The sequence below is a fragment of the Oncorhynchus mykiss genome, chromosome 6 (genome assembly GCF_057628025.1).
Source record: "Oncorhynchus mykiss isolate SJ-2025 chromosome 6, ASM5762802v1, whole genome shotgun sequence".
Taxonomy (NCBI): domain Eukaryota; kingdom Metazoa; phylum Chordata; class Actinopteri; order Salmoniformes; family Salmonidae; genus Oncorhynchus; species Oncorhynchus mykiss.
The window spans coordinates 70,448,364-70,462,888 of record NC_143027.1 but is presented as its reverse complement, the minus strand read 5'-3'; the positions used below and the strand labels follow the sequence as shown (position 1 = coordinate 70,462,888).

At 42.0% G+C, this 14,525-nt stretch overlaps 1 protein-coding gene across 2 annotated transcripts in view; it reads left to right on the top strand.

The window, feature by feature from the left end:
• The window catches only part of LOC110526488 (chromodomain Y-like protein 2), a 50,701-nt gene that overhangs the window by 23,723 nt on the left and 12,453 nt on the right, over nt 1–14,525 (top strand). For both annotated transcript variants that reach the window (XM_090238751.1, XM_021607497.3), the window contains exon 4: nt 13,745–13,917. In XM_090238751.1, the coding sequence (XP_090094877.1) occupies nt 13,745–13,917 (173 nt within the window). The remainder of the gene's footprint in view (nt 1–13,744; nt 13,918–14,525) is intronic.

Here is a 14,525-nt window from a genome sequence, read left to right as displayed (position 1 = left end):
TTATGGAAGAGTGGCAAGAAGAAAGCCATTTCTTAAAGATATCCATAAAAAGTGTTGTTTAAAGTTTGCCACACGCCACCTGGGAGATACACCAAACATGTGGAAGAAGGTGCTCTGGTCAGATGAAACCAAAATTGAACTTTTTGGCAACAATGCAAAACGTTATGTTTGCCGTAAAAGCAACACAGCTGAACACACCATCCCCACTGTCAAACATGGTGGTGGCAGCATCATGGTTTGGGCCTGCTTTTCTTCAGCAGGGACAGGGAAGATGGTTAAAATTGATGGGAAGATGGATGGAGCCAAATACAGGACCATTCTGGAAGAAAACCTGATGGAGTCTGCAAAAGACCTGAGACTGGGACGGAGATTTGTCTTCCAACAAGACAATGATCCAAAACATAAAGCAAAATCTACAATGGAATGGTTCAAAAATAAACATATCCAGGTGTTAGAATGGCCAAGTCAAAGTCCAGACCTGAATCCAATCAAGAATCTGTGGAAAGAACTGATAACTGCTGTTCACAAATGCTCTCCATCCAACCTCACTGAGCTCGAGCTGTTTTGCAAGGAGGAATGGGAAAAAATTTCAGTCTCTCGATGTGCAAAACTGATAGAGACATACCCCAAGCGACTTACAGCTGTAATCGCAGCAAAAGGTGGCGCTACAAAGTATTAACTTAAGGGGGCTGAATAATTTTGCACGCCCAATTTTTCAGTTTTTGATTTGTTACAAAAGTTTGAAATATCCAATAAATGTCGTTCCACTTCATGATTGTGTCCCACTTGTTGTTGATTCTTCACAAAAAAATACAGTTTTATATCTTTATGTTTGAAGCCTGAAATGTGTCAAAAGGTCGCAAAGTTCAAGGGGGCCGAATACTTTCGCAAGGCACTGTATGTTACTAAACTGAACACAAATAAGAATAAATTGTATTATGAAACCAAGATAAATGACAAAGTATGATGGATACAAGTTTTGAATACTTTAAATGAAATTATGGGCAGAAAGACTAATTAAACTCAATCTTTCATTGAATCAAATGCCTCGTTTGTCACAAAACCTTTTGATGTTGTCAATTACTTTAAGGTAGAGTGGCCAGACGGAAGCCACTCCTCAGTAAAAGGCACGACAGCCTGCTTGGAGTTTGCCAAGAGGCACCAAAATGACTCTGACCATGAGAAACAAAATTCTCTGGTCTGATTTTTACCAAGATTTAACTCTTTAAATCATCACATCGGTAGGAAACCTGGCACCATCCCTACGGGGAAGCATGAGTGGCAGCATCATGCTGTGGGGATGTTTTTCCGTGGCAGGGACTGGAAGACTAGTCAGGATCGAGGGAAAGATGAACAGAGCAAAGACCAGAGAGATCCTTGATGGAAACCTGCTCCAGAGCACTTAGGACCTCCGACTCGGGCAAAGGTCCACCTTCCAACAGGACAACGATCCTGAGAACACAGCCAAGACAACATAGGAGTTGCTTTGGGGCAAGTCTCTGAATGTCCTTGAGTGGCCCAGCCAAAGCCCAGGCTTGAACCCGATCGAACATCTCTGGAGAGATCTGAAAATAGCTGTGCAGCGATGCTACGCATCCTACCTGACAGAGCTTTAAAGGAGCTGCATACTAGAATGAGAGAAACTCCCCAAATATACACTACCATTCAAAAGTTTGGGGTCACTTAGAAATGTCCTTATTTTTTAAAGAGTAGCACATTTTTTTGTCCATTGAAATAACATTAAATTGATCAGAAATACAGTGTAGATGTTGTTAAGGTTGTAAATGACTATTGTAGCTGGAAACGGCAGATTTGTATTTATTTTATGGAATATCTACATAGGTGTACAGAAGCCCATTATCAGCAACCATCACTCCTGTGTTCCAATGGCATGTTGTGTTAGCTAACCCAAGTTGATCATTAGAAAACTCTTTTGCAATCACGTTAGCACAGCTGAAAAATGTTGTCCTGATTTTAAAGAAGCAATAAAACTGGCCTTCTTTAGACTAGTTGAGTATATGGAGCATCAGCATTTGTGGGTTCGATTACAGGCTCAAAATAGTCAGAAACAAATAACTTTCTTCTGAAATTCGTCAGTCTATTCTTGTTCTTAGAAATGAAAGCTATTCCCTCTGAGAAATTGTCAAGAAACTGAAGATATCGTACAACACTGTGTACTACTCTCTTCACAAAACAGCGCAAACTGTCTCCAACCAGAATATAAAGAGGAGTGGGAGGCCCCGGTGCACAACTGAGCAAGAGGACAAGTACATTAGTGTCTAGTTTGAGAAACAGATGCCTCACAAGTCCTCAACTGGCAGCTGCATTAAATAGTACCTGCAAAACACCAGTCGCAACATAAACAATGAGGAGGCGACTACGGGATGCTGGCCTTCTAGGCAGAGTTGCAAAGAAAAACCCATATCTCAGACTGGCCAATAAAGTTTAAGATTCAGATGGGCAAAAAGAACACAGACACTGGACAGAGGAATTCTGCCTAGAAGGCCAGCATAGCGGAGTCGCCTCCGCACTGTTGATGTTGAGACTGGTGTTTTGCGGGTACTATTTAATGAAGCTGCCAGTGTTGGCGGCTATTTTGTAAATGACATCGCTGAAGTCAAGGATCGGTAGGATAGTCAGTTTTACGAGGCTATGTTTAGCAGCATAAGTGAAGGAGGCTTTGTTGCGAAATAGGAAGCCGATTCTCGATTTAATTTTGGATTGAATTTTGGATTGAAGATGCTTAATGTGAGTCTGGAAGGAGACACCTAGATATTTGTAGTTGTCCACATATTCTAAGTCAGAACCGACCAGAGTAGTGATGCTGGGCGGGCGGGTGCAGGCAGAAATCGGTTGAAGAGCATGCATTTATTTTTACTTGCATTTAAGAGTAGTTGGAGGCCACGGAAGGAGTGTTGCATGGCATTGAAACTCGTCTGGAGGTTTGTTAACACAGTGTCCAAAGAAGGGCCAGAAGTATACAGAATGGTGTCGTCTGCGTAGAGGTGGATCAGAGAATCGCCAGCAGCAAGAGCGATATCATTGATATATACAGAGAAAAGAGACTGCCAGAGGTCTGAACAACAGGCCCTCTGATTTGACACACTGAACTCTGTTTTTGCCTGGTTCACCAACTACTTCTCAGATAATCAGGCTGTTGAGTCTGCCGATAAGAATGCGGTGATTGACAGAGTTGCACCCCCCACAGCTCTTTCAGAATATCATCTATCTGGATTTGGGTGAAGGAGAAGCGGGGGGGCTTGGGCAAGTTGCTGTGGGGGGTGCAGAGCTGTTTGCCGGGGTAGGGGTAGCCAGGTGGAAAGCATGGCCAGCCATAGAAAAATGCTTATTGACATTCTCGATCATCGTAGATTTATCGGTGGTGACAGTGTTTCCTAGCCTCAGTGCAGTGGGCAGCTGGGAGGAGGTGCTCTTATTCTCCATGGACTTTACAGTGTTCCGAAATGTTTTGGAGTTTGTGCAACAGAATGCAAATTTCTGTTTGAAAAAGCTAGCCTTTACTTTCCTAACTGACTTGGTTCCTAACTTCCCTGAGAAGTTGCATATCGCGGGGGCTATTCGATGCTAATGCAGTACTCCACAGGATGTTTTTGTGCTGGTCAAGGGCAGTCAAGTCTGAATTGAACCAAGGGCTATATCTGTTCTTAGTTCTACATTTTTGAATGGGGCATGCTTATTTAAGATGTGAGGAAAGCACTTTTTAAAGAATAAACAGGCATCCTCTACTGACGGGATTAGGTCAATGTCCTTCCAGGATACCCGGGCCAGGTCAATTAGAAAGGCCTGCTTGCTGAAGTGATTCAGGGAGAGTTTGACAGTGATGAGGGGTGGTCATTTGACCGCGGACCCATTACGGACGCAGACAATGAGGCAGTGGTCGCTGAGATCCTGGTTGAAGACAGCATGCAAATCTAGCTTAGATGCCCTCTTGCTCAGTTGTGCACCAGGGCCTCCCACTCCTTCTATTCTGGTTAGAATGAGTTTGTGCTGTTCTGTGAAGGGAGTAGTACACAGCGTTATACAAGATCTTCAGTTTTTTGGCAATTTCTCACATGGAATAGCCTTCATTTCTTAGAACAAGAATAGACTGATGAGTTTCAGAAGAACATTATTTGTTTCTAGCCATTTTGCGCCTGTAATCAAACCCACAAATGCTGATGCGCCAGATACTCAACTAGTCTAAAGAAGGCCAATTTTATTTCTTCTTTAAAATAAGGACAACAGTTTTCAGCTGTGCTAACATAATTGCAAAAAATGTTTTCTAATGATCAATTAGCCTTTTAAAATTATAAACTTGGGTTAGCTAACACAACATGCCACTGGAACACAGGAGTGATGGTTGCTGATAATGGGCCTATGTATATATTACATCAAAAATCAGCCGTTTCCAGCTACAATAGTAATTTACAACATTAACAATGTCTGCAGTGTATTTCTTATCAATTTGATGTTATTTAAATGGTCAAAAAATTTGATTTTCTTTAAAAAACAAGGACATTTCTAAGTGTCCCCAAATTTTGAAACAGTAGTGTAGGTATGCCAAGGTTGTAGTGTCATACCAAAGAAGACTCAAGGCTGTAAACATTGCCAAAGGAGCTTCAACAATGTTCTGAGTAAAGGGTCTGAATATTTATGTAAATGTGATATTTCATTTTATTTGTAATTCATTTGTTAAAAATGTCTAAAAACCTTCTTTAAAAAAAAATCATTATGGGGTATTGTGTTTAGATTGATTAGGAACAAAAAAAGTGTCAATTTTAGAATAAGGCTGTAACGTAATAAACTGTGTAAAGACGAGGGTTCTGCATGTATTGATGTCATAGAGCAGCTGTCAATCAGTCATTTGGGGCGGCAGGGTAGCCTAGTGGTTAGAGCGTTGGACTAGTAACCGAAAGGTTGCAAGTTCAAATCCCCCAAGCTGACGAGGTTAAAATCTGTCGTTCTGCCCCTGAACAGGCAGTTAACCCACTGTTCCTAGGCCGTCATTGAAAATAAGAATTGGTTCTTAACTGACTTCCCTAGTTAAATAAAGGTAAAAAAAAAATAAAAAATCTGTATTGCCTTTATTTTAGTCTCCATCTATGCAGTATTTATGTGGAACCACCACTGGGGGAGACCATTATTCCATGAACCCTGAGGTCGTCTGGAGCCTCCATAACCCTGCCATCACCCCACTCACTGACCTTAACCCATGTCATCTGATTACTAGGGCAGGGACAATACCGGGGTATCAATATTTTTCCCATGGCAAAAATTAAAGCACCTAGCAAGTCTCGGGTCCTTTTTAAAAACCTGCTGTATGTTAAATAGTGTGGAAAATAAATACATGTGGCTCTGGATGACAACACAATAATGTTTGTTTCCAATATTAGGGCTGTTTTTCTTGCCACGACACTAACAAGTATTGCGATACTGATATCGTCCAATCCTACTGATTACCCCCTGACCCAAATAGTCTCCCTAGTCTCCCAGTCAACTCAATTCAACATCTCCTACACACTGCATAATCCCTCCTGAACTTCAGCCGGATGTGGTGTGTGTGTTTGTGTGTGCATGCCTGCTCATGTGTTTGTGTCAATGTCAGATTAATTTATCCGGCTCAATTAAACCTGGGGACAAACAGGGCAGGAGAGTGATACTGACACAACTGGAAGGGGGTGGGGCTGGCATGGTAGGCTGTCTGTAGCGGTGGTGAAGACACTTCAGCCAAACAGTGTCATTCAGAGGACAGCCCTGTACACAGGCCCTGCCTGGGAGCCATTTCCAGGAAGCAGCAGGGGGCATCCACAACAAATTGGACTAGAACCATGTTACATGTCAGCTCCCTGAGAAGGAAAACTACACCACATCAGGGACAGACAGCCAAAAGCTGTGTGTGCGATGTAGAATGAATAGTGTAAAGGTGAACCATGCATATATATTGTAAAAGCAAAATGCATGTGTATGCAATACGTGTGTGTTAATTTGTCAGCGTGTGCTTATGCGCCCTTTGCGTGTGGTTGTGCATGTATGTGGGTGTGCATGTGTGTTCGCACTGGGCTTGTCTTTGTGTTCGGGCCACACGCACTGTGTGTGTCTTTGCACTCTGTGTGTGTGTGTGTGTGTGTGCGTGCGTGCTGCCCCAGACTTGGCTTCTGGGTCGTGTGTCTTTCCCCTCCATGCAGCGTCTGTGTGGATTGAGGTCAGAGGGCTAAGCACCCCTCCACAGAGAGCTATCCACCAGCTATCCACACGGCGTTAGCACGCTAAAAGCAGGTAACCCTCCTGCTAGTACAACTTAACTCCCTCAGAGGGATATAGGAGTTATGAAAGAAATAATACTGGAAATGGGAACTCACTATAGCTGTTACAAAGGAAACCCCTTTGACATCTAATGAAGCAGTGTTTTTCATGATTTCTGTTTGTGACAACTCCCTTTCAGCCCTTCCTCAATCAAGTCTTCATACAAGCTAACCACTTCTTTGGGATTTGAATTGGTATTTTATTAGGATCCCCATTAGCTGTTGCGAAAGCAGCAGGGGTCAAACAAAACGTGCCATAATAAAGACATTAATAGACAGAACAGCTCAAGGACAGAACTACATACATTTAAAACATCACACACAGCCTACATATCAGTACATACACACACAATATCTAGGTCAAATAGGTGAGAGGCGCTGTGTCGTGAAATGTTGCTTTATCTGTTTTTTTAAACCAGGTTTGCTGTTCACTTGAGCAACCTGAGATGGAAGGGAGTTCCATGCAATCATGATTCTATATAATACTGTGTGTTTTCTTGCATTTGTTCTGGATTTGGGCACTGTGAAAAGACCCCGAGTGGCATGTCTGGTGAGGTAAGTGTGTGTCAGAGCAGTGTGTAGGTTGACTATGCAAACAATTAGGAATATTTCAATTGTGTTTCTTATAAAAAGAAGTGTTGCAGTCAGTCTCCTCTACTTTTAGCCAAGAGAGACTGGCATGCATAGTATTGATATTAGCCCTCTGATTACAGTCAATAACAAGATGTGCCGCTCTGTTCTGGCAGCTGCAGTTTTTCTAGGTCATTCTTTGCAGCACCTGGCCATATGGCTGAGCAATAATGAAGATAAGATAAAACTAGAGCCGGCAGGGCGAGCTTTGTGGAGTGGGGTGTCAAAAAAAAGCAGAGCATTGCATTATCACTGACAGACCTCTCCCCATCTTTACAACCATTGAACCAAAATGTTTTGACCATGACAGTGTACAATCCAAGGTAAAAACCAAGTAATTTAGTCTTGCTCAACAGCCCCGTTTATTCTTTATCAGATTCAGCTGAGGTCTAGAACTTAGGGAATGATTTGTACCACATAAAATGCTCTTAGTTTTAGAGATGTTCAGGAATAGTTTATTACTGGCCACCCATTCTAAAGCTGACTGCAACTCTTTATTTAGGGTTGTGCAGTGATTTGCGTAGAGGGTTGAATCATCAGGATACATACAGTGCATTCACAAATATTCAGACCGCTTGACTTATTCCATATTTTGTTACTTTACAGCCTTATTTGAAAATGGATTAAATCATTTTTTCCCCCCGTCAATCTACACACAATAACCCATAATGACAAAGCAAAAACAGGTTTTTAGACATTTCCGCAAAATGTATAAATAAATTGAAATATGACATTTACATAAGTATTCAGACCCTTTACTCAGTACTTTGTTGAAGCACCTTTGGCAGCGATTACAGCCTAGAGTCTTTTTGGGTATGACTCTACAAGATTGGCACACCTGTATTTGGGGAGTTTCTCACATTGTTCTCTGCAGATCCTCTCTAGCTCTGGCAGGTTAAATGCCTTGCTGCACAGCTATTTTCCGGTCTCTCCAGAGATGTTCGATCGAGTTCAAGTCCGGGCTCTGGCTGGGCCACTCACGGACATTCTGAGACTTGTCCAGAAGCCCCTCATGCATGGTCGTTGTCCTGTTGGAAGGTGAACCTTCGCCCCAGTCTGAGGTCCTGAGCGCACTGGAGCAGGTTTTCATCAAGGATCTCTCCGTTCAGCTTTCCCTTGATCCTGACTGGTCTCCCAGTCCATGCCGCTAAAAAACATCCCCACAGCATGATGCTGCCACCACACTTCACCTTAAAGCTGGTGCCAGGTTTTCTCCAGAAATGACCCTTGGCATTCAGGCCAAAGAGTTCAATCTTAGGTTTCATCAGACCAGAGAATCTTGTTTCTCATGGTCTGAGAATCCTTTAAGTGCCTTTTTAGCAAACTCCAAGCGAACTGTCATGTGCCTTTTACTGAGGTGTGGCTTTCGTCTGGCCACTCTCCATAAAGGCATGATTGGTGGAGTGCTGCAGAGATGGTTGTCTTTCTGGAAGGTTCTCCAGTCTCCACAGAGGAACTCCGGAGCTCTGTCAGTGACCATCGGGTTCCTGGTCACCTCCCTGACCAAGGCCCTTCTCCCTCGATTGCTCAGTTGGGCCAGGCAGCCAGCTCTAGGAAGAGTCTTGGTCGTTCCAAACTTCTTCCATTTAAGAATGATGTAAGCCACTAACCCTAACCCTAACCCCAGACATTTTCGGTACCCTTTCCCAGACCTGTGCTTCAACACAATCCTGTCTCGGAGCTCTACGGACAATTCCTTCGACCTCATGGCTTGGTTTTTGCTCTGACATGCTCTGTCAACTGTGGGATCTTATATAGACAGGTGTGTGCCTTTCCGAATCATGTCCAATCAATTGAATTTACCCCAGGTGGACTCCAATCAAGTTGTAGAAACATCTCAATGTTGATGAATGGAAACAGGATGCATCTGAACTAAATTTCGAGTCTCATAGCAAAGTTTCTGAATACTTGTGTAAATAAGGTATTTTTTTTATTTTGTCATTATGGCGTATTGTGTGTAGATTGAGGGGAAACAAATATTTTATCAATTTTAGAATAAGGCTGTAACTTAACAAAATGTGGAAATAGTGAAGTGGTCTGAATACTTTCCGAAGGCACTGTATAGAGGAGGTTTGATTGCTGCTATGTCATTAAGGGGAATATTTATGCTGGGATCTAGAGCCATGTGCACTGATGGCTCTGTCTGTAGCCTCCGTTTCATTGGGCAGGTGTGAAGAATTACACTGAACAAAAATATAACTCAAGGTGTAAAGTGTTGGTGCCATGTTTCATGATCTGATTAAAAGATCCCTGAAATGTTCCATACGCACAAAATGCTTATTTCTCTCAAATGTTGTGCACACGTTTGTTTACATTCCTGTTAGTGAGTATTTCTCCTTTGCCAAGATAATTAATCCACTTGATAGGTGTTGCATATCAAGAATCTGGTTAAATGGAATAATTATTACACAGGTGCGGCTTGTGCTGGGGACAATAAAAGGCCACTCTAAAATGTGCAGTTTTGTCACACATGCCACAGACGTCAAGTTTTGAGGGAGCGTGCAATTGGCATGCTGACTGCAGGAATGTCCACCAAAGCTGTTGCTAGAGAATGTAATGTTCAATTATGTACCATAAGCCACCTCCAACATAATTTTAGATAAACCGGCCTCACAACTGCAGGCCACGGCGACTTGTGGGCGAGTGGGTTGCTGATGTGATATTGTGAACAGAGTGTTTCATTGTGACGGTGGGGTTATGGTATAAGCAGGCATAAGCTACGGCCAAACAAACACCATTGCATTTTATCGATGGCAATTTGAATGCACTGAGTTAGCGTGACAAGAACCTGAGGCCCATTTGTCGTGCCAGTCATCCGCCACCATCACCTCATGTTTCAGCATGATAATTTTCACCTCTGGATGAAAAGCGTGCCCAAAGTAAACTGCCTGTTACTCAGGCCCAGAAGCTAGGATATGCATATAATTGGTAGATTTGGATAGAAAACACTCTAAAGTTTCCAAAACTGTTAAAAATGTCTGTGAGTATAACAGAACTGATATGGCAGGCGAAAACCTGCAAAAAATCCATCCAGGAAGTGGAATTATTTTCATCTGGCTGTTTTTCAACTCAATGCCTATAGAGAATCCAATGGGTTAGGAATCAGATTGCAGTTCCTATGGCTTCCACTAGATGTCAAGTCTTTAGACATGGTTTCAGGATTTTATTTTGAAAAACGAGTAAACAGCCATTTTGGTCAGAGGACAGAATAACTTTGCAGACCTGATTCAGCGCACTCCCGTGAGCGTGCCGTTTGTTTCTTTTTCCTTTCTATTGAAAACGGTATTGTTCGGTTTAAATAGTATTGATTATATAGACCATAAACAACCTGAGGATTAATTATAAACATTGTTTGACATGTTTCAACAAACTTTACCGGTGCTTTTAGTATGTATTCGCCTGCATGTTGTGACCGCCTTGGAGCCATTGGATTACTGAACAAAATGGGTTTTTGGGACATAGAGGGACTTTATCGAACAAAACAAACATTTGCTGTGTAAATGGGAGTTTTGTGAGTGCAACCATATGAAGATCATCCAAGGTAAGTCATTCATGTTATCGCTATTTCTGACTTTATTGACTCCTCTAATTGGCTGGTAAATGTTTGTTTGCTTTTTTACAAGGGGCACTGTCCTCAGATAATCGCATGGTATGTTTTCACCGTAAAGCCTTTTTGAAATCTGATACAGCGGCTGGATTGGTGACAGGGGTGCAGTATTGAGTAGCTTGGATGAATAAGGTGCCCAGAGTAAGCGAATGAGAGTTGATTGAGCCAGGTGTCTGGCAGAGTGCCACAGGCTCTGAGGCGCAGTCACGAGAGAGTTAGCTCTCGTTCCATTGCTTTTCTACAGACATAGGAATTCTCCGGTTGGAACGTTACTTAAGATTTATGATAAAAACATCCTAAAGATTGATACTATACTTAGTTTGACAAGTTTCTACGGGCTGTAATATAACTTTTTGAACTTTTCATCCGACGTTCGGCTGGACCTGAACGCGCGTTTGGATTTGTTTACCAAACGCGCTAACAAAATAACCTATTTGGACATAAATGATTAACTTTATCGATGAAATCAACATTTTATAGTGGAACTGGGATTCCTGGGAGTGCATTCTGATGAAGATCATCAAAGGTAAGTGAATATTGATAATGCTATTTCTGACTAATGTTGACTACACAATATGGCGGATATCTTTTTGGCTGCTTTGTTGTCTGAACGCTGTACTCAGATTATTGCATGGTTTGCTTTTTCCGTAAAGTTTTTTTGAAATCTGACACAGCGGTTGCATTAAGGAGAGGGATATCTCTAGTTCCATGGATAACACTTGTATTTTCATCTAAATTTATGATGAGTATTTCTGTGAATTGATGTGGCTCTGCACAATCACTGCATGTTTTAGAACTACTGAAAGTAACGCGCCAATGTAAAATGAGATCTTTTGATATAAATATGTAACATGAAGTCCTATGAGTGTCATCTGATGAAGATCATCGAAGGTTAGTGATTTAATTGTATCTCTTTGCTTTTTGTGACTCCTCTCTTTGGCTGGAAAAATGGCTGTGTTTTTCTGTGAGTTGGTGGTGACCTAACATAATCATTAGTGGTGCTTTCGCGCTAAAGCATTTTTGAAATCAGACACTGTGGCGGGATTATGAGAATTGTATATTTTAAAATTGTGTAAAATACTTGTATGCTTGAGGAATATTAGATTTTAGTTTTGTTTTGGCGCCCTGCACTTTCACCGGCTGTTGGCGAGGTGGGACGCTACCGTCCCACATATCCCAGAGAGGTTAAGCCGATGTATAACACTTGTATATTTTATGAATGCTTATTATGTGTATTCCTGTATTTTGAATTTGACGCTCTGCAATTTTACCGGATGTTGGCCAGGTGGGAGCGTCCCACATACCCTAGAGAGGTTTTAAAGTGTCTGTGACCAACCAATGCATATCTGTATTCCCAGTCATGTGAAATCCATAGATTAGGGCCTAATTAATTTATTTCAATTGACTGATTTTCCATATATGAACTGTAACTCAGTAAAATCTTTGAAATTGTTGCATGTTGCGTTTTTATTTTTGTTCATTACATATTGATCTGATTGCTCAGTTAGATACAGTTAAGTTGGAAGTTTACATACACCTTAGCCAAATACATTTCAACTCAGTTTTTCACAATTCCTGACATTTAATCCTGGTAAACATTCCCTGTCTTAGGTCAGTTAGGATCACCACTTTATTTTAAGAATGTGAAATGTCATAATAATAAGAGAATTATTTATTTATTTCAGCTTTTATTTCTTTCATCAAATTCCCAGTGGGTCAGAAGTTTACATACACAAATAGTATTTGGTAGCATTGCCTTTTAAATTGTTTAACTTGAATTTTGGCCCATTCCTCCTGACAGAGCTAGTGTAGCTGAATTAGGTTTGTCGGCCTCCTTGCTCGTACACGCTTTTTCAGTTTTGCCCAAAAATATTCTATAGGATTGAGGTCAGGGCTTTGTGATACCTTGACTTTGTTGTCCTTAAGCCATTTTGCCACAACTTTGGAAGTATGCTTGGGGTCATTGTCCATTTGGAAGACCCATTTGCAACCAAGCTTTAACTTCCTGATTGACGTCTTGAGATGTTGCTTCAATATATCCACAACTTTTTCCCTCCTCATGATGCCATCTATTTTGTGAAGTGCACCAGTCCCACTTGCTGCAAAGCACCCCCACAACACGATGCTGCCACCCCTGTGCTTCACGGTTGGGATGGTGTTCTTCGACTTGCAAACCTTCCCCTTTTCACTCCAAACATAACGATGGTCATTATGGCCCAACAATTCTATTTTTGTTTCATCAGTCCAGAGGACATTTCTCCAAAAAGTATGATCTTTCTCCCCATGTGCAGTTGGAAACCGTGGTCTGGCTTTTTTATGGCAGTTTTGGAGCAGTGGCTTCTTCCTTGCTGAGCGGCCTTTCAGGTTATGTTGATATAGGACTCGTTTTACTGTGGGTATAGATACTTTTGTACCGGTTTCCTCCAGCATCTTCACAAGGTCCTTTGCTGTTGTTCTGGGATTGATTTGCACTTTTCACACCAAAGTACGTTCATCTCTAGGAGACAGACCGCGTCTCCTTCCTGAACGGTATGACGGCTGCGTGGTCCCATGGTGTTTATACTTGCGTACTATTGTTTGTACAGATGAACGTGGTACCTCCAGGCATTTGTAAATTGCTCCCAAGAATGAACCAGACTTGTGGACGTCTACAAAAAAAAATGCTGAGGTCTTGGCTGACTTCTTTTGATTTTCCCATGATGTCAAGCAAAGAGGCACTGAGTTTGAAGGTAGGCCTTGAAATACATCCTCAGGTACACCTCCAATTGACTCAAATTATGTCAATTAGAAGTCAATCAGAAGCTTCTAAAGCCATGCCATTTTCTGGAATTTTCCAAGCTGTATGCACATTTCTGGCCCACTGGAATTGTGATTCAGTGAAATAATCTGTCTGTAAATAATTGTTGGAAAAATGACTTGTGTCATGCACAAAGTAGATGTCCTAACCAACTTGCCAAAACTGTAGTTTGTTGATGAGAGTGGTTGAAAAACAAGTTTTAATGGCTCAAAGTATGTTAACTTCCGACATCAACTGTATAACCTGTTTTACCTGTCTCTAGCTTTTGATAAAGGTATCCCACAGCTACGCTTGCATTGCCTGTAGTGTGTACACTCTTATCTTGTCTGTAGATCATGGGGGTAATGTACAGCAGGGCTCTGATCTGATAGTTCAATCTTCTCTCTCTGTCTCTCTGTGTGTGTGTAGATAATGAAGGAGGTGTGTCGGGCTCTGGGGAACGCAGCAGCTGATGACAGTAAGCTGTTGCTGCTCAGTGCTGTGGGGAGTATCTTCTGCAGTGGCCTGGACCCGTCCTACCTGATAGGACGCCTCTCCACAGACCGCAGGAAAGAGAGCAGCCGCATTGCTGACGCTGTACGGTAAGAGAGGAACATAAGCTATAGCCACACACACGCGCGGAAGTAACACACGATTGCAATTATCCACCTAAAGAAGGCTACAGCAGGAACAGAGAACACAGCACACATGCACACTTACCTAGACATCTCTTACCGTTAGTGCATTTACTTGACGTCTTACCAAGGTCTATCTTTTTAACCTAAAAAAGGCTTGATACAAGTGGGTAAGATAAATTATCTTATTTAAAGATATTTGATCTTAATGAGATGTCTTACCAAGACCAATTATTTTTCATACTTTAACTTCTTCGGGGTAGGGGGCAGTATTTTCACGTCCGGATGAAAAGCTTGCTCAGAGTAAACTGCCTGCTACTCAGGCCCAGATGCTAGGATATGCATATTATTAGTAGATTTGGATAGAAAAAATCCAACCAGGAAGTGAGAAGTCTGAGGTTTGTAGGTTTTCAAGTCTTAGCCTATCCAATATACAGTGTCTGTGGGGTCATATTGCACTTCCTAAGGCTTCCACTAGATGTCAACAGTCTTTAGAACCTTGTTGCAGGCTTCTACTGTGAAGTGGGAGAGAATGAGAGTTGATTGAGTCATGGGTCTGCCAGAAGGCCATTGGC